The 20,238-nt window shown below is 52.4% G+C and overlaps 1 protein-coding gene across 4 annotated transcripts in view; it reads left to right on the top strand.

Annotated features, from left to right (window-relative positions):
• Positions 1-20,238, top strand: part of gdpd5b (glycerophosphodiester phosphodiesterase domain containing 5b) — a 158,121-nt gene that overhangs the window by 131,982 nt on the left and 5,901 nt on the right. For 3 of the 4 annotated variants that reach the window (XM_078401983.1, XM_078401984.1, XM_078401981.1), the window contains exons 12-16: positions 949-1,106; positions 3,715-3,862; positions 5,473-5,555; positions 9,606-9,620; positions 18,236-18,348. In XM_078401983.1, the coding sequence (XP_078258109.1) occupies positions 949-1,106; positions 3,715-3,862; positions 5,473-5,555; positions 9,606-9,620; positions 18,236-18,348 (517 nt within the window). The remainder of the gene's footprint in view (positions 1-948; positions 1,107-3,714; positions 3,863-5,472; positions 5,556-9,605; positions 9,621-18,235; positions 18,349-20,238) is intronic. The other variant, XM_078401985.1, reaches the window with a different exon arrangement.

Here is a 20,238-nt window from a genome sequence, read left to right as displayed (position 1 = left end):
TCCGGACTGAGCGGCGATCCCCGCACACTAAATGCTATCCTACACACACGCACGCGCACGCGCACACACACACACACACACACACACACACACACACACACACACACACACACACACACACACACACACACACACACACACACACACACACACACACACACACACACACTCTGGGGCCAGTGTTTCTGGTGTTTCCCAACAGGACCCCACCATTGGCCATATCTTCCCATCCCCTCCCCTTTCTGCGTTCCACAGAGACCGTTCTCTCCGTAACTCCCTGGTCCACTCGTCCCTTCCCACCCAAACCACCCCCATCCCCGGGCACTTTCCCCTGCAACCGCATGAGATGCAACACCTGTCCCTTTACCTCCCCCCTCTTGTTCCATCCAAGGACCCAAACAGTCTTCCCAGGTGAGACAGAGGTTCACCTGCACCTCCTCCAACCTCATCTACTGTATCCGCTGCTCCAGATGTCAACTTCTCTACATCGGCGAGACCAAACGCAGGCTCGGCGATCGCTTCGCTCAACACCTTCGCTCAGTCCGCCTAAACCAACCTGATCTCCTGGTGGCTGAGCACTTCAACTCCCCCTCCCACTCCCAGTCTGACCTTCCTGTCATGGGCCTCCTCCAGTGCCATAGTGAGGCCCACCGCAAATTGGAGGAACAGCACCTCATATTTCGCTTGGGCAGCTTGCAGCCCAGCGGTATGAACATTGACTTCTCCAACTTTAGGTAGTTCCTATGTCCCTCTCTTCCTCCCCCTTCCCAATTCTCCCACTGTCTTCCTGTCTCCACCTATATCCTTCCTTTGTCCCGCCCCCCTGACATCGGTCTGAAGAAGGGTCTCGACCCGAAACGTCGCCCATTCCTTCTCTCCTGAGATGCTGCCTGACCCGCTGAGTTACCCCAGCATTTTGTGATGTCTTGTCGTGACGGTGTGTTCCAGGTGAGGTGGCTGCCGCAAGAGGGGAGGTGGCTGGTCCGGCGGATTGCCCCGGTGTTCCAGTATGTCTCCTCGTTGAAGCTCAATGCCACGGATCTGCGCAGCCAAGGGTTTGCCAGCCTGAACCTACGCTACAACAAGATCAACGCCGACGAGATGCGGTATGCCACCAGGCGTGGACAGAGTGGATGTGGAGGCGGGGGGTCGACTGGGCTTCTGCTCACTGGAATTTAGAGATACAGCGCAGAAACAGGCCCTTCGGCCCACCGGGTCCGCGCCGCCCAGCGATCCCCGCACACACTAACACTATCCTACACCCACTAGGGACATTTTTTACATTTACACCAAGCCAATTAACCTACATACCTGTACGTCTCTGGAGTGTGGGAGGAAACCGAAGATCTCGGAGAAAACCCACAGGGAGAACGTACCAACTCCATACAGACGGCGCCTGTAGTCAGGATCGAACCTGAGTCTCCGGCGCTGCATTCGCTGTAAGGCGGCAACTCTAACGCTGCGCCACCGTGCCGCCCTTAGAAGGATGAGACAGAGAAACATAGACAATAGGTGCAGCAGGAGGCCATTCGGCCCTTCGAGCCAGCACCGCCATTCAATATGATCATGGCTGATCATCCACAATCAGTACCCCATGCCTGCCTTCTCCCCATATCCCTTGATTCCACTAGCCCCCAGAGCTCTATCTAACTCTCTCTTAAATTCATCCAGTGATTTGGCCTCCACCGCCCTCTGTGGCAGAGAATTCCACAAATACACAACTTTCTGGGTGAAAAAGTTTTTTCTCACCTCACTTTTAAATGGCCTCCCCTTTATTCTTAGACTGTGTGGCCCCTGGTTCTGGACTCCCCCAACATGGGGAACATTTTTCCTGCATCTAGCTTGTCCTTTTATAATTGTATACGTCTCTCTAAGATCCCCACTCATCCTTCTAAACTCCAGTGAATACAAGCCCAGTCTTTCCAATCTTTCCTCATATGACAGTCCCGCCATCCCGGGGATTAACCTGGTGAACCTACGCTGCACTGCCTCAATAGCAAAGACATTCTTCTTCAAATTAGGAGACCAAAACTGCATACAATACTCCAGATGCGATCTCACCAGGGCCCTTTCCAATTGCAGAAGGACCTCATTACTCCTACACTCTGAGATGAGAGGGGATCTAATAGGAACATATAACATTCTTAAGGGATCATTCAGGCTGGATGCAGGAAAAATGTTCCCGATGTTGGGGGAGTCAAGAACCAGGGGTCGCAGTATAGGAATAAGGGGTAGGCCATTTAGGACTGAGATGAGGAAAACCTTTTTCACCCAGAGAGTTGTGAATCTGGCGCTGTGAGGCAGCAACTCTACCACTGCGCCACCGTGCATTGAGAGGGGAAGGATTAAATGGAAACACGAGGGGCAACTTTTTCACACAGAGGTGGGTGTACGGAACAGGTAAATCAAAACCTATATGATTGAAGCAGGAACTATAACAGCATTTAAAAGACACAAAGTGCTGGAGTAACTCAGCGGGTCAGGCAGACCACGGACGGGTGACGTTTCGGGTCGGGACCTTCCGGACCAGGGGCCACACTTTTAAGAATAAGGGGTCGGCCATTTGGAACGGAGATGAGGAAAAACTTCTTCCCTCAGAAGCTGTGGAATTCTCTGCCTCAGAAGGCAGTGGAGGCCAATTCTCTGGAAGAGAGTTAGATAGAGCTCTTAAGGATAGCGGAGTCAGGGGGTATGGGGAGAAGGCAGGAACGGGGTACTGATTGTGGATGATCAGCCATGATCACGGTGAATGGCGGTGCTGGCTCGAAGGGCCGAATGGCCTCCTTTTGCACCTATTGTAAAAGTAAAAAAAGAAAAGAAAAGAAAAAAGAAAAAGAAAATGTCACCTGTGCATTTTCTCCAGAGATGCTGCCTGACCCGCTGAGTTGCTCCAGCACTTTGAGCCTATCTTTGGTAAACATAGAAACATAGAAACATAGAAAGAAGGTGCAGGAGTAGGCCATTCAGCCCTTCGAGCCTGCACCACCATTCAATATGATCATGGCTGATCATCCAACTCAGTAACCTGTACCTGCCTTCTCTCCATACCCCCTGATCCCTTTAGCCACAAGGGCCACATCGAACTCCCTCTTAAATATAGCCAATGAACTGGCCTCAACTACCTTCTGTGGCAGAGAATTCTACAGATTCACCACTCTCTGTGTGAAAAAAAACGTTCTCATCTCGGTCCTAAAAGACTTCCCCCTTATCCTTAAACTGTGACCCCTTGTTCTGGACTTCCCCAACATCGGGAACAATCTTCCTGCATCTAGCCTGTCCAACCCCTTAAGAATTTTGTAAGTTTCTATAAGATCCCCCCTCAATCTTCTAAATTCCAGCGAGTACAAGCCGAGTCTATCCAGTCTCGACCCGAAACGTCACCCATTCCTACTCTCCCGAGATGCTGCCTGACCTGCTGAGTTACTCCAGCATTTTGTGAATAAACCGAGTCTATCCAGTCTCTCTTCATATGAAAATCCAGTCTTTCTTCATATGAAACCTACCAAAGCAGTCCTTTAGTCCAAAGTAGTCTGTAGTCCTTTTTTAATGACGTAAAAGACACCGGAGCACCCGGGGTCAGGATCGAACCGCAGATCCCTGGCGCCGTGAGGCAGCGACTCTACCCGCTGCGCCACCGTGCCGCCACTTGGCTACCATTTTATCTCCTTCGTTCCGCCAGGCGGGACCCACTCATGATCGCGCTTTTGCCTGCAGGGATTACGCTTCGAGGAACATCAGCACCAATCTGTACCTGGTGAACGAGCCCTGGCTACTGTCTGTGTTGTGGTGTGCTGGAGTACAGTCGGTTACCTCTGACGCCTGTCAGCTCCTCACCAAAGTACAGACGCCTAACTGGATGATGGTGAGTCTAGGTTTAGTTTTAATTTAAGAAAGACTGCACAGTATATAATTACATTCAAGGCATCCACAGTTTACAGATACAGGATAAAGGGATTAATGTTTAGTGCGAGATAAACTCCAGTAATGTGGGGGGCACGGTGGCGCAGCGGTAGAGTTGCCGCCTCACAGCGCCAGAGACCCGGGTTCGATCACGACTATGGGCGCCGTCTGTACGGAGTTTGTACCTTCTCCCCGTGACCCGTGTGGGTTTACTCTGAGATCTTCGGTTTCCTCCCACACTCCAAGGACGTACGGGTTTGTCAGTTAATTGGCTTGGTGTAAATGTATATTGTCCTTAGTGTGCGCAGGATAGTGTTAGCGTGCGGGGATCGCTGGTCGGCGCGGACCCGGTGGGCCGAAGGGCCTGTTTTTTTCCTCGCTGTATCTCTAAACTAAACTAAACTGTCTGAAGGAGGGTCACGGACCTGAAACGTCGCCCATTCCTTCTCTCCGGAGATGCTGCCTGTCCCGCTTTACTTTAGAGATACAGCGCGGAAACAGGCCCTTCGGCCCGCCCTGTCCGCGCCGGCCAGCGATCCCCGCACACTAACACTATCCTACACACACTGGGGACAATTTTTACATTCACCAAGCCAATTAACCTACAAACCTGCACGTCTTTGGAGTGTGGGAGGAAACCGAAGATCTCGGAAAAAACCCACGCAGGTCACGGGGAGAACGTACAAACTCCGTACAGACAGCGCCCGCAGTCGGGATGGAACCCGGGTCTCCGGCGCTGCATTTCGCTGTAAGGCGGCAACTCTACCGCCGCGCCACCGTGACCGCCTAGATCAAGGGTTCCCAAAATTGGGGTAAATTTTGCCTGCCCAGGGGGTAAATTTGTTGATTCTGGATTTGTACATATTGGCTGACTGCGTTTGGTTCTGGTATACACAGTATCTGTTCATCATTAGCTGTCCATAAATAAGTGAAATAACACAGTTAGGTGCTTTTATTATTGTTATTTGAACTTAAAATAATAATGGTTAAAAACAGTATTTTAAAATTTCCCCAGTGTCGGTTGCTTTATTGTTGGAGAAGTGTGAAAACTCGAATTGCTGAACAAAGCAGGGTGGGGGTAAATTTACTTTCGAAAAGTTGCAAAGGGGTAAACGGGACGAAAAGATTTGGGAACCCCGGGCCTAGGTATTCCAGCGTTTAGCGCCTATCATCTCAAACGGAACTATGCGGCACGGTAGCGCAGCGGTAGAGTTGCTGCTTTACAGCGAATGCAGCGCCGGAGACTCAGGTTCGATCCTGACTACGGGTGCTGCACTGTAAGGAGTTTGTACGTTCTCCCCGTGACCTGCGTGGGTTTTCTCCGAGATCTTCGGTTTCCTCCCACACTCCAAAGACGTGCAGGTATGTAGGTTAATTGGCTGGGTAAATGTAAAAATTGTCCCTAGTGGGTGTAGGATAGTGTTAATGTACGGGGATCGCTGGGCGGCGCGGACTTGGAGGGCCGAAAAGGCCTGTTTCCGGCTGTATATATATGATATGATATGATATGATATCCCCACCAGCAGTGTTGGAGACCGGAGATGTAACGCCACCCATTTTCTTCCCCCTCAGCAACCAGATGAGTACGTCACCCTGTGGATCACCTCGGACATCATCTCCGCCACCATCGTGATCGGCATCTTCATCCTGCAAAAGTGAGCGGAGGTCCCCACGATCATTGTGCCGTGTTCGTTGTGTCACCATGTTGCTGCTCATCGCCCTGTCCTCCATCTCATTCCCAGCTCCGAGAGTAGTTCACCTGCCCCCTCGGTGAAGAAAGCCAATGGAATGTTGGCCTTCATAACAAGAGGAGTTGAGTATAGGAGCAAAGAGCTCCTTCTGCAGTTGTACAGGGCCCTAGTGAGACCGCACCTGGAGTACTGTGTCCAGTTTTGGTCTCCAAATTTGAGGAAAGATATTCTTGCTATTGAGGGCGTGCAGCGTAGGTTCACTAGGTTAATTCCCGAATGGCGGGACTGTCGTATGTTGAAAGACTGGAGCGACTAGGCTTGTATACACTGGAATTTAGAAGGATGAGAGGAGATCTTATCGAAACGTATAAGATTATTAAGGGGTTGGACACGTTAGAGGCAGGAAACATGTTCCCAATGTTGGGGGAGTCCAGAACAAGGGGCCACAGTTTAAGAATAAGGGGTAGGCCATTTAGAACTGAGATGAGGAAAAGCTTTTTCAGTCAGAGAGTTGTGAATCTGTGGAATTCTCTGCCTCAGAAGGCAGTGGAGGCCAATTCTCTGAATGCATTCAAGAGAGAGCTAGATAGGGCTCCTAAGGATAGCGGAGTCAGGGGGTATGGGGAGAAGGTAGGAATGGGGTACTGATTGAGAATGATCAGCCATGATCACATTGAATGGCGGTGCTGGCTCGAAGGGCCGAATGGCCTCCTCCTGCACCTATTAAATAATAATAATAATAAATCAAGTCTACTCTGCCGTTCAATGGTGGCTGGTCTATCTCTCTGAGCGGAGGTGTTGAGCGAAATGAACGCCGAGTCTGCGCTTGGTCTCGCTGATGTAGAGAAGTTGACATCTAGAGCAGCGGATACAATAGATGTGGTTGGAGGATGTGCAGGTGAACCTCTGTCTCACCTGGGAAGACTGTTTGGGTCCTTGGATGGAACAAGAGGAGGGTTGGTGAGGCCGAGAAATTGGGACTAAGGGTGCGTGGGAGTGGGGCTCGAGTTGGCAGTTTGCCAACTGCGTCTGCAGTTGCTTGTTATCAGACATTGATTACTACTCTCCAAGGTTGAGCTTCCAATTCATTGTCCTCCAGAGAATCCAGTCCCTGTTCATTCCCGTTGTGTACAACCCCTGTGGACCAAACCCCCTTCCCTTGGCCCCCCTTGTCTCAGAAGTGGTGGTGTGTGTCCACCGCCTCTCCCACTGGGTGTGCTGGTCGGTCTGTCTGTTTTGCGTGTGTGTGTGTGTGTGAGTCTGTGTGTGTGTGTGTGTGTGTGTGTGTGTCTGTGTGTGTGTGTGTGTGTGTCTGTGTCTGTGTGTGTGTGTGTGTGTGTGTGTGTGTGTGTGTGTGTGTGTGTGTGTGTGTGTGTGTGTGTGTGTGTATGTCTGTGTGTGTGCGTGTCTGTCTGAGTGTGTGTCTGTGTGTGTCTGTGTGTGTGTGTGTCTGTGTGTGTGTGTGTGTGTGTGTGTGTGTGTCTGTGTGTGTGTGTGTGTGTGTGTGTGTGTGTGTGTATGTCTGTGTGTGTGTGTGTTTGCGTGTGTGTGTCTGTGTGTGAGTTGTATGTGTGTGTGTCTGTGTGTGTGTGTGTTGTGTGTGTGTGTGTGTCTGTGTGTGTGTGTCTGTGTGTGTGTTGTGTGTGTGTGTGTGTCTGTGTTTGTGTGTCTGTGTGTGTGTGTGTGTGTGTGTGTGTATGTCTGTGTGTGTGTGTGTGTGTGTGTGTGTGTTTGCGTGTGTCTGTCTGTGTGTGTGTCTATGTGTGCGTGCGTGTGTGCGTGTGTGAGTTGTATGCGTGTGTGTGTGTGTTGTGTGTGTGTGTGTGTGTGTGTGTGTGTGTGTCTGTGTGTGTGTTGTGTGTGTGTGTGTCTGTGTGTGCGTGCGTGCGTGCGTGTGTGTGTGTGTGAAAGTCGGTCTTCCTCGTGCTATCCATGGGCTAACGTTTTGTATCTCCCTCCGTGTCGATGTGCACCAACCTGCTTTGTCCATTCAACTTGGTACCTGTAATCCAACAGCAATCCGTTGTGGAAGATGTCGATAAGTCTCAGCGGGTCAGGCAGCATCTGTGGTGAGAGAAATGGAGCTGAACCGAGATGGTTTCTGCTGGGGAACACTTTCATCGGTTCTGTTGCAAGGTCTTCCATCTGAAACGATGTCTGTGTTTTTCTCTCCCCACATTTGCTGCCTGACCCGCTGAATATCTCCAGTGTTTTCTGTTTTGATATTTGTCCTCGCCGTTGGGCTGTTGAATAATTGTCCCAGGTTTTACGCTGGGGAGGGGCCGTTACCCGAGCCCGGTTTTATATCGTAGGTCAGAGTTACGTCCATTGTGGTCTCAGGGTTGCAATGGGAAGATGGTGTGGTGGGGCTGGGCTTCTGTTGGAGTCTGAGCCTGCGAACTAGGCTGGGCCTTTGGCCTATAAACTAGGCTTGACCCTTGGGCCTAAAAACTAGGCCTAGGCCTGGGCCTACAGATTGACCTTGACCCATTAGGCCTACAAACTGGGTCTGACCTTTGGGCTTACAGACTGGGCTTCACAAACTAGGCCTGACCCTTGGGTCTGTGAACTGTGCCTAACCTTTGGGCCTATAGTTGGGCCTGAGTAGGGTTGCCAGCTATCTCACTCCCAAATAAGGGACAAAAGGTGACGTCACCGCCCCGCGCCCCACGTGACCTCACCCAGCCAGCGGCCACGTGCTCCCGCTCCACCAACGGTGGCCGCTCCACCAATGGGTTCCTCCTGCTGCAGGGCTGGCCTCTGAGCCAGCAGTGGCATTAGGGTTGCCAACTGTCCCGTATTGGCCAGGACATCCCGCATATTGGGCTAAATTGGTTTGTCCCGACCATACGGGATCGACCTTGTCCTCTATTAGGCCCAGGGGGCGCTGTCGGCCCGGACGCTCTAGGCCCGGACTCTGTAGGCCCGGACTCTGTAGGCCCGGACTCTGTAGGCCCGGACGCTGTAGGCCCGGGGGCCGCTGTAGGCCTGGGCAGTGTAGGCCCGGAGGCCCGGGTGCTGCCTAACGGAGGTTGTGTAGCAACCCGCCTCCCGGCCCGGGCGACTGCTGTTGGTGGAGCGGGAGCACGTGACCGCTGGCTGGGTGAGGTCACGTGGGGCGCGGGGGCGGTGACGTCACCTTTTGTCCCTTATTTGGGAGTGAGAAAGTTGGCAACCCTAAGTGGCGTACACTCTCTGCAACTCGTGTGGTCCCAAAATGTGGAGGTTGCTTGCTTCGGCCTGCAGTCAATGACCAGGCCTGACCCGGTCTCCCCCACCCCCCGAACCATCTCCCATCGAACCACTGCACTGTGTGGAGTGAAGCAGAGGGAGGTGGTAGTTGGGAGGTCCTGACTCAGCGACGCTGGGTGGAGTGGGGCCTAGGAACGCTCATGAAGCCATGTCATGTGTAGCCCCTGGGTTTAGGGATTGACCATTTACTTTACATCAAGTGATAAAAGAATGTTCCTGGGTAACGTTCAACAAATTTCCACCTCGAGGGTAGATAACTCAAGATAATTCTTCGTTTGAGAAGGAATGAAAGTAAAATAGATTCTTGTTTTTTTCGGAAGAAAGACACAAAATGCTGGAGCGACTCAGCGGGTCAGGCGGCATCTCCGGACAGAAGGGATAGGTGACGTTTCGGGTCGAGACCCTTCTCCAGGTTCTTCGTCTGTAGAAGGGTCTCGATCCAAAACGTCACCCGTTCCTTCTCTCCAGAGATGCCGCCTGTCCCGCTGGGTTACTCCAGCATTTAGTGTCTTGTCTCCGGTGCAAACCTGCATCTGCAGTTCCTTCCGACACATAGATCTAAATTTTGTTCGATTGGAAATGTCTCCCAGTGAGTTTGGAGATGTTGAACGTTACTCCATTTGCTCCGTGAGTTCATCTCTACAGTGTTCCCTTCCTTCCCTCTCACTGATGACATCTTCCTGTTCTTTTTCCTCTCCTTTTCTCTCCTCCTCGCCTTCACTCTCTCTCTCTCTCTGTGTGCTGCACTCTGGCTTCTCACAGTTATCACTTGATCAGGTAAAATGGAGACTTCAGGTTGACCCCTTTACGTAGCGGGCAAGACCGCTTCCCCCGACCTCTCCCTTCCCTTCCTCCATTTCCTCTTCATCCCCACATCCCTCCTTTCTTGGTCGGCCTTCTTACCTCCATTTCCCCCCCCCCCCCCCCCCATCCATCCTTTCTGCCTTCCATTCTCCCTCCTGCCTCCTTGCACCATCTATCTTCTCCTCAGACAATAGACAATAGATGCAGGAGGAGGCCATTCGGCCCTTCGAGCCATTACCACCATTCAATGTGATCATGGCTGATCATTCTCAATCAGTACCCCGTTCCTGCCTTCTCCCCATACCTCCTGACTCCGCCATCCTTAAGAGCTCTATCTAGCTCTCTCTTGAATGCATTCAGAGAATTGGCCTCCACTGCCCTCTGAGGCAGAGAATTCCACAGATTTACAACTCTCTGTCTGAAAAAGTTTTTCCTCATCTCCGTTTCTAAATGGCCTACCCCTTATTCTTAAACTGTGGCCCCTGGTTCTGGACTCCCCCAACATTGGGAACATGTTTCCTGCCTCTAACGTGTCCAACCCCTTAATAATCTTATATGTTTCGATAAGATCCCTTCTCATCCTTCTAAATTCCAGTGTATACAAGCCTAGCCCCTCCAGCCTTTCAACATATGACAGTCATTCATATGTCTTCCGCCTTCCTGCCTCAACCTACCATCTAACCTGTAAAGGGTTCGGAAAAGATTTCCGAGGATGTTGCCAGGACTAGAGGGTGTGAGCTACAGGGAGAGGTTGAGCAGGCCGGGTCTCTATTCCATGGAGCGCAGGAGGATGAGGGGAAATCTTATAGAGGTGTACAAAATCATGAGAGGAATAGATGCACAGAGTCTTTTAGTTTCTTCTCACCTCAGTTTTAAATTTCCTCCCCTTTATTCTTAGTCTGTGTGGCCCCTGGTTCTGGACTCCCCCAACATTGGGAACATTTTTCCTGCATCTAGCTTGTCCAGTCCTTTTATAATGTTATACGTCTCTATAAGATGCCCTCTCATCCTTCTAAACTCCAGTGAATACAAAGCCCAGTCTTTCCAATCTTCCCTCATCTGACAGTCCCGCCATCCCGGGGATTAACCTGGTGAACCTACGCTGCACTGCCTCAATAGCAAGGACGTCCTTCCTCGAATCTCTCTCCCTCCACAACCCACCCTTCCTCCCCCTCGCCTCACCCTTCTCTGAACCGGCTTCCTTTCTCAACCTTGCATTCCCCTCCCTCATCGCCATCTCCCCCTCTTCATTCCTTCCTCCTCCACCCCCCCCCCCCTTGCCCTCCAAATTTCAATAAAAACTCCCCTCCCCTCCCCACACCATTACCTCATTGGTAAAATTGGCTGCTTTCATGAACACCGCACCCACACATCACAGGACACCAACAGATCCGAACCGTATTTTGACATCTGGCCAATGGTATGAAAGATAAAAGTTATAAATGCTACCTTCCCCTTTTGAGCTCCGTAGTACAGCAGTTCTGAGTAAACATCCGAGTGCAGAAGTTGGGAGGTCATGTTGCAGTTGTATAAGACGTTGGTGAGTCAGCATTTAGTATTGTGTTCAGTTCTGGGCACCATGTTACAGCCAATGGAATGTTGGCCTTCATAACACGGGGAGTTGAGTATAGGAGCAAAGAGGTCCTTCTGCAGTTGTACAGGGCCCTAGTGAGACCGCACCTGGAGTACTGTGTGCAGTTTTGGTCTCCAAATTTGAGGAAGGACATTCTTGCTATTGAGGGCATGCAGCGTAGGTTTACTAGGAAACAGTCCCGCCATTCCGTGAATTAACCTAGTAAACCTACACTGCACGCCCTCAATAGCAAGAATATCCTTCCTCAAATTTGGAGACCAAAACTGCATACAGTACTCCAGGTGCGGTCTCACTAGGGCCCTGTACAACTGCAGAAGGACCTCTTTGCTCCTATACTCAACTCCTCTTGTTGTGAAGGCCAACATTCCATTGGCTTTCTTCACTGCCTGCTGTACCTGCATGCTTCCTTTCAGTGACTGATGCACTAGGACACCCAGATCTCGTTGTACGTCCCCTTTTCCTAACTTGACACCATTTCAGATAATACTCTGCCTTCTTATTCTTACCACCAAAGTGGATAACCTCACACTTATCCACATTAAACTGCATCTGCCATGCATCCGCCCACTCACACAACCTGTCCAAGTCACCCTGCAACCTCATAGCATCTTCCTCACAGCTCACGCTACGCTACCACCCAAGAGGTCACACCCAGAGGGTGGTGGGTGTATGGAACACGTTGCCAGAGGAGGTAGTTGAGGCTGGAACTATCCCAACGGTTAAGAAACAATTAGACAGGTATATGAATTTGTCAGGTTTTGGAGGGATACGGGCCAAATGCCGGCAGATGGGACAAGTGCAGCTAGGACATTGTTGGCCAGTGTGGGCAAGTTGGGCCGAAGGGCCTGTTTCCACACTGTATCACTCTATGACTCTGTGTCCTTACGATGCTGTGGGGAGCAGTTTCCATCGAGTTCCTGATCGCTTCATAGTAAATGTTCCCAAACAATAAATACATTGAACATTATCACAGACAGCTTAATTGTTTTACAGCCAAAGTTAAGATTCTCCTAAAGCAATTAAGGGAAAAGTTTAGAAAGTAATAAGTGTCCAGTTAATGGCAAACCCTTAACATTTGATGAGCATTTGTGGGCACTGGGCCTGTACTCGCTGGAGTTTAGAAGGATGAGGGGAGAACCTCATTGAAACTTACAGAATAGTGAAAGGCCTGGATAGAGTGGATGCGGAGAGGAAGTTTCCACCAGTGGGAGAGTCTAGGACCAGAGGGCACAGCCTCAGAATTGAAGGACGTTCCTTTCGGAAGGAGATGAGGAAGAATTTCTTTAGTCAGAGGGTGGTAAATCTGTGGAATTCTTTGCCACAGAAGACTGTGGAGGCCAAGTCAATAGATATTTTTAAGGCAGAGATGGATATATCGTTGATATGTACAGGTGTCAGGGATTATGGGGAGAAGGCAGGAGAATGGGGTTTGGAGGGAGAGATAGATCAGCCATGATCGAATGGCAGAGTAGACTTGATGGGCCGAATGGCCTGATTCTTCTCCTGTCACTGATGAGCGTATGAACTCAACAGCAGTGACATACATGGGGATATTGGTGTTCAAGTCCAGAGCGCCCTGAGAGTGGCAGCACACGTTAATGCGCACACGCACACGCACACGCACACGACTAGGCTTGTAGACACTGGAATTTAGAAGGATGAGAGGAGATCTTATCGAAACGTATAAGATTATTAAGGGGTTGGACACGTTAGAGGCAGGAAAGATGTTCCCAATGTTGGGGGAGTCCAGAACCAGGGGCCACAGTTTAAGAATAAGGGGTAGGACATTTAGAACTGAGATGACGAAAAACTTTTTCAGTCAGAGAGTTGTGAATCTGTGGAATTCTCTGCCTCAGAGGGCAGTGGAGGCCAATTCACTGAATGCATTTCTAGAGAGAGCTAGATAGAGCTCTTAAGGATAGCGGAGTCAGGGGGTATGGGGAGAGGGCAGGAACGGGGTACTGATTGAGAATGATCAGCCATGATCACATTGAATGGCGGTGCTGGCTCGAAGGGCCGAATGGCCTCCTCCTGCACCTATTATCTATTGTCTATTGTCTTAATGGAGTGGTAAAAAAGGCATATGTTATGCTTGCCTTTGTTGGTCAGGGCACTGAGTACGAGTCAGGAAGCCTCGTGGGGCTAGTATAGATGGGGCACCTTGGTCGGCATGGGCAAGGCGGGCCGAAGGGCCTCTTTCCATGCCGAGGGACTCACACGTCATGATGTGGCTTTGTCGGACTCTGGCTTGGCTGAGTTTGGAGTATCATGCGCAGTTCTGGTCGCCCCGTTGAGGGAAGGGAGTGGAGGCTTTGGAGAGTGTGCAGCAGTGGCTTGCTTGGAGGCTAAAGATCGACACAAAGTGCTGGAGTAACTCGACGGGTCAGGCAGCATTACTGGAGGACATGGACAGGCGACGTTTCGGGTCAGGACCCTTCTCCAGACCACGATGCTCTCTGGATTAGCAGGTATCAGTGTGGTGAGTTGACGGAATTTCTACCACTCAGAGCTGTGGGGGCCAAGTGCCTGGAGATATATCAGGTGATAGATTTGAGTGTTGGGTTGTGTTGACATGCTTGAGTTATCTGGAGGTGTTGGATAGACTGGGACTTTTTTTCTTCGGAGTGCAAGAGGTTGAGGGGTAAACTCATTCAATAGACAATAGACAATAGACAATAGGTGCAGGAGTAGGCTATTCGGCCCTTCGAGCCAGCACCGCCATTCAATGTGATCATGGCTGATCATTCTCAATCAGTACCCCGTTCCTGCCTTCTCCCCATACCCCCTGACTCCGCTATCCTTAAGAGCTCTATCCAGCTCTCTCTTGAATGCATTCAGAGAATTGGCCTCCACTGCCCTCTGAGGCAGAGAATTCCACAGATTCACAACTCTCTGACTGAAAAAGCTTTTCCTCATCTCTGTTCTAAATGGCCGACCCCTCAGGGCTACAATATCACGAGGGGCACGGGTAAAGTGAAGGCTCACAGTTTTATTTCCCAGGGTAGAGGATTCTAAAACTAGAGGGCGCAGCAATAAGGTGAGATGGGAGAGGTTTGAGAGGGATCTGGGGGGCAAGTTTTCACTGAGAGGATCGTCTATATCTGCAACAAGCTGCCAGATGCAGCGATAGAGGCGGATCTCATGAGGACTTTGAAAAGCATTTGGGCAGATATCTGGCTAGGCAGGGTTTAGAGGGCTACGGGCCAAATGCAGGCAAATTGGTCTAGCCCAGTAGTCCAATGTGGGCCGAAAGGCCTGTTTCTGTGCTATCTGGCTCATTGACTCAATTTCTTGACACAAAAGGCATTAATGGATATGGGGAGGGAAGGGGAATATGGTCTTGAGGCAATAGGCAATAGACAATAGACAATAGGTGCAGGAGGAGGCGGCCATTCGGCCCTTCGAGCCAGCACCGCCATTCACTGTGATCATGGCTGATCATCCACAATCAGTACCCCGTTCCTGCCTTCTCCCCATACCCCCTGACTCCGCTACCTTTAAGAGCTCTATCTAGCTCTCTCTTGAAAGCATCAAGAGAATTGGCTTCCACTGCCTTCTGAGGCAGAGAATTCCACAGATTTACAACTCTCTGACTGAAAACATTTTTCCTCATCTCCGTTCTAAATGGACTACCTCTTCTTCTTAAACTGTGGCCCCTGGTTCTGGACTCCCCCAACATTGGGAACATGTTTCCTGCCTCTAACGTGTCCAATCCCTTAATAATCTTATATGTTTCAATAAGATCCCCTCTCATCCTTCTAAATTCCAGTGTTTACAAGCCCAGTCGCTCCAGTCTTTCAACATACGACAGTCCCGCCATTCCGGGAATTAACCTCGTGAACCTACGCTGCACGCCCTCAATAGCAAGAATATCCCTCCTCAGTTTTAGATTGGTGATCAGCCATGATCATGTTAAAATGGTGCAGCAGTGAAGGGCCGAATGGCCTACTCCTGCTCCTATTGCAAGGCTGGGTGTGTGCCTAGCGAATGTGCACGTGCGTGTTGTGTACGGACCGTGCGTGTGAGTGTGCGCGGAGTGTGTGATCACACGCATGTTGCGTGTGTGTGTGTGTGTGCGTGTGTTCCAGAACACGCAGAGTGCTGGCGACAATCACTCCGTCGATCCGTCCCTTTAGTACGTCGCTGGATGAGACCACGTTCCCTCCGCCATCTCTCCCAACCCCCCCTCGCTCCCCGGTTTCCCTACTCCCCCAAGAAGATTTACGAGTAAGTTGCCAGGACTCGAGGGCCTGAGCTACAGTTGTACACAAAATCACGGGAGGAATAGATTGGGTGGATGCACAGAGTCTCTTGCCCAGAGAAGGGGAATCGAGGACCAGAGGACATAGGTTCAAGGTGAAGGGGGAAAAGATTCAATAGGAACCCAAGGGGTAACCTTTTCACACAAAGGGCGGTGGGTGTATGGAACGAGCTGCCAGAGGAGGTAGTTGAGGCTGGTACTATCCCATCGTTTAAGAAACAGTTGGACAGGTACATGGATAGGACAGGTTTGGAGGGTTATGGACCAAGCGCAGGCAGGTGGGACTAGAGTAGCTGGGACATTGTTGGTCGGTGTGGGCGAGTTGGGCCGAAGGGCCTGTTTCCACACTGTATCATTCTATGACTCGATGACTCCAAGAAAGGTTTGGCAGGCTCGGGCTTTATTCCTTGGAGCACAGGAGGATGAGCAGAGATCTTATAGAGAGATCTTATACACTGGAATTGTCTACTGTCTATTGTCTACCGCTGCGCCCACTTGCCGCCCTAGGTTTAGATTTATTGTTATTGTCACGTGGGCTGAGGTACAGTGAAAGGCTTTGTTTTGCATCCTGTCCAAAAGTATTCGATAATAATACCTTCCATAGACACTGTCAGTTCAAACTCAAATGCAATGGGGAAGATACAGAGTGCAGAATATAGTTCTCAGCATCGTAGCGCACCAGTTCCAGAGACAAAGTCCAATGTCCGCAATGGGGTAGAGGTGAATCGGACAGTTTGTTTATTGAATTGCTTGAAAGACACAGCAAGGAAACGTTGCCCTTCAGCCCACCAAGTCCACACTGACCATCGGTCACCCGTTCACACTAGTTCAATGTTATCCCACTTTCCCATCCACTCCCAACTCCCAAGAAGCAATTTACAGAGGCCAATTAACCCACAAACCCACACGTCTCCTCCTCTCCCCCCCACCTCTCCCCTCCACCTCTCCCCTCCACCTCTCCCCCCCACCTCTCCCCTCCACCTCTCCCCTCCACCTCTCCCCCCCACCTCTCCCCTCCACCTCTCCCCCCCACCTCTCCCCTCCACCTCTCCTCCCTCCTCTCCCCCTCTCCTCCCCTCCTCCGATCCTCCTCTCGCCTCCTCTCCTCCCCATCTCTCCCCTCCTCCTCTCGCCTCCTCTCCCCCCCTCCTCTCCCCTCCACCTCTCCCCCCCTCCTCTCCCCTCCACCTCTCCCCTCCACCTCTCCCCCCCACCTCTCCCCTCCACCTCTCCCCTCCTCCTCTCCCCCCTTCCTCTCCTCCCTCCTCTCCCCCTCTCCTCCCCTCCTCCGATCCTCCTCTCGCCTCCTCTCCTCCCCATCTCTCCCCTCCTCCTCTCGCCTCCTCTCCTCCCCACCTCTCCCCTCCACCTCTCCCCTCCACCTCTCCCCTCCACCTCCCCTCTCCACCTCTCCCCTCCTCCTCTCCCCCCCCTCTCCCCCCTCCTTTCCCCTCCACCTCTCCCCTCCACCTCTCCCCCCTCCTCCGCTCCCCCCCTCCGCTCCCCCCCTCCGCTCCCCCCTTCTCTCCCCTCCTCCGATCCTCTCCCCTCCCTTCCTCTCCTCCCCTCTCCTCTCCCCCCTCTCCTCTCCCCCTCTCCTCTCCCCCCCTCCCTCCTCTCCCCCCTCTCCTCTCCCCTCCACCTCTCCCCTCCACCTCTCCCCTCCACCTCTGCCCTCCACCTCTCCCCTCCACCTCTCCCATCCACGTCGCCATTCTCCGATCCTTCCCTCCCTCCCTCCCTTCCTCCTCACTCCCCCTTTTGCTCCTTTCCCTCTCTCCCTCCCTCCTTCTCTTCTCCCCCTCACCCTCCCCGGTTCTCTCCTTCAGTGGAGGTCCCATGGGGCGGAGGGAGGTGGAGGTCCCGGAGGTGGGGGGGGGGGGGGGGGAGGAGGTCCCATGGGGTGGAGGAGATTGGGGGGGGAAGAGGAGGAGGTCCCATGGGGTGGAGGAGGTCCCATGGGGGGGAAGAGGAGGAGGTCCCATGGGGTGGAGGAGGTCCCATGGGGGGAGGAGGTTGGGGGAGGGGGAGGAGGTTGAGGGGGGAGAGGAGATCCCATGGGGTGGAGGAGGTGGGTGTGGGGGGCAGAGGAGGTTCGGGGAGGGGGGGGGGTGGGGGGGGGAGGAGGTGGGGGGGGAGGAGGTTGGTGGGGGAGGAGGTTGGAGGGGAGGGGGAGGTTAGTAGGTCCCATGGGGTGGAGGAGATTGGGGGGGAGGGGAGGAGGAGGAGGTCCCATGGGGTGGAGGAGGTTGGGGAGGGGGGGAGGTTGGGGGGGGGAGGAGGTTGGTGGGGGAGGAGGTTGGAGGGGAGGAGGAGGTTGGGGAGGGTAGTAGGTCCCATGGGGTGGAGGAGATTGGGGGGAGGGGAGGAGGAGGAGGAGGAGGTCCCATGGGGTGGAGGAGATTGGGGGGAGGGGAGGAGGAGGAGGAGGTCCCATGGGGTGGAGGAGATTGGAGGGGGCAGAGGAGGTTTGAGGGTGGGGAAAGGAGGTGCCATGGGGTGGAGGACGTTGGGTGGGGGGGAGGAGGTTGGGGGAGAGAGGAGGTGAGGGGGAGGAGGTTGGGGGGAAGAGGAGTTGGGGGAGGAGGTTGGGGGAGGGGGTTGGGGGGAGGAGATTTGGGGGGGGGTGGAGGAGGTTGGGGAGGGGGGGAGGTTGGGGGGTGGAGGAGGTTGGGGAGGGGGGGGGGGGGAAGGCCCATGGAGTAACGCTGGCTCTGTGTCTGTCCCCATCAGGTGGCGCCTGGGCAGCATGCGGTCCTACAACCCAGAGCAGATCATGCTGAGTGTGGCCGTCCGCAGGTCCAGCAGGGACGTCAACATCATGAAGGAGAAGTTGATCTTCTCAGGTACGTCAGCCATCGCCCTCGCCCCCGTTACATGTACGAGCAGAATCAGGCCACTTGGTTCATTGAGTGTACTCCACCACTCAATCTTAGAGTGATACAGCGTTGAAACGGGCCCTTCATGCCTCCACTTGCCCACACCGGCCAACTAGAGTCCCAGCTACACTCGGCCCACCTGCCTGCGTTTGGCCCACATCCCTCCGAACCAAAGATACTAGAGGAGCAAGATAGACCACTCGACCCTAAAAACTGTAGTAGGTCACGGCCGCCATTTTAGTAGGCAGAAACTTGCAGAAACATTTAAAAAGAAAAATAACAAAAATCTGTGAATTGATAGATGAGATATATTCTGCATTTTAATGGTATCATCACACATACTGTTCCCCCCAAAACACTGATTACACTGCGAGAGGCAGAGCGAACGGTGGGTTTTGCTTACTAAAATGGCGGACGTTACGCTCCTTTGCGTACTGCACTTCAGTGTAGGCGATTTCAACGGAGTGGTCCATCGTGTTCCTCTAGTATCTTTGCTGTAAACCTATTCTATCTGTGTAACTTATCCACACCGACCAACATGCCCCTTCTACACAAGTCCCACCTGCCCTCGTTTGGCCCAATCATGTTCATGGGTTCTTGGGGCAGAATTAGGCCATTCGGCCCATCAAGTCTACTCCACCATTCCATCACGGCTGATCTATCTCTCCCGCTAACCCCATTCTCCTGCCTTCTCCCCATAACCCCTGACCCCCTAATATATCTCTAAACGTATCCTATTCCATGTAAATGCTTCTTTAACGTTGCGATAGATTTTTTTTTGATTTAGATTTAGAGATACAGCGCGGAAACAGGCCCTTCGGCCCACCGGGTCCGCGCCGCCCAGCGATCCCCGCACACTAACACTATCCTACACCCACTAGGGACAATTTTTACATTTGCCCAGCCAATTAACCTACGTATGTCTTTGGAGTGTGGGAGGAAACCGAAGATCTCGGAGAAAACCCACGCAGGTCATGGGAAGAACGTACAAACTCCGTACAGACGGCGCCTGTAGTCAGGATCGAACCTGAGCCTCCGGCGCTGCATTCGCTGTAAGGCAGCAACTCTACCGCTGCGCCACCGTGCCGCCACAGTCCCTGCCTCAACTACCTCCTCCGGCAGCTCGTTCCATACACCCACCACACCCTTTGTGTAAAGACAGTTACCTCTCAGGTTCCTATTAAGTCTTTCCCCCGTCACCTTGAACCTGTGATCCCATTTTCCAAGTCTCGACCGAGAACAAGCCCTTCCCCTACAGCATGGAACATGATAGTTTATTGTCACGTGTACCGAGGTACAGTGAAAAGGTTTTTAGTTGCGTGCTAACCAGTCAGCGACAAGGCAACATATGATTACAATCGAGCAGTGTACAGATATGGCGGTCACGGTGGCGCGGCGGCAGAGTTGCCGCCTTACAGCGAATGCAGCGCCGGAGACCAGGGTTCGATCCTGACTACGGGTGCCGTCTGTACGGAGTTTGTACGTTCTCCCCGTGACCTGCGTTTGGTTTTACTCCGAGATCTTCGGTTTCCTCCCACACTCCAAAGATGTGCAGGTTTGTAGGTTAATTGGCTTGGTAAAAATTGTCCCCAGTGGGTGTAGGGTAGTGTTAGTGTGCGGGGATCGCTGGTCGTCGCGGACCCGGTGGGCCGAAGGGCCTGTTTCCGCGCTGTATCTCTAAACTAAAAAAAGATACGTGAAAAAAGGGAATAATGTACAAATCGTACGGTCGTGATCGAGCCCTGGTGGCTGTTCACGGCTCGATTGTAACCGTGTATTGCCTTTCCGCTGACTGGACGGCACGCAACGAAAGCTTTTCACTGTACCTCGGTACACGTGGCAATGAACTAAACTGAA

Source organism: Rhinoraja longicauda, chromosome 7, assembly GCF_053455715.1.
Source record: "Rhinoraja longicauda isolate Sanriku21f chromosome 7, sRhiLon1.1, whole genome shotgun sequence".
Taxonomy (NCBI): domain Eukaryota; kingdom Metazoa; phylum Chordata; class Chondrichthyes; order Rajiformes; family Arhynchobatidae; genus Rhinoraja; species Rhinoraja longicauda.
Note: the sequence above shows the minus strand (reverse complement) of the source record. Positions and strands in the feature narration are given on the sequence as shown.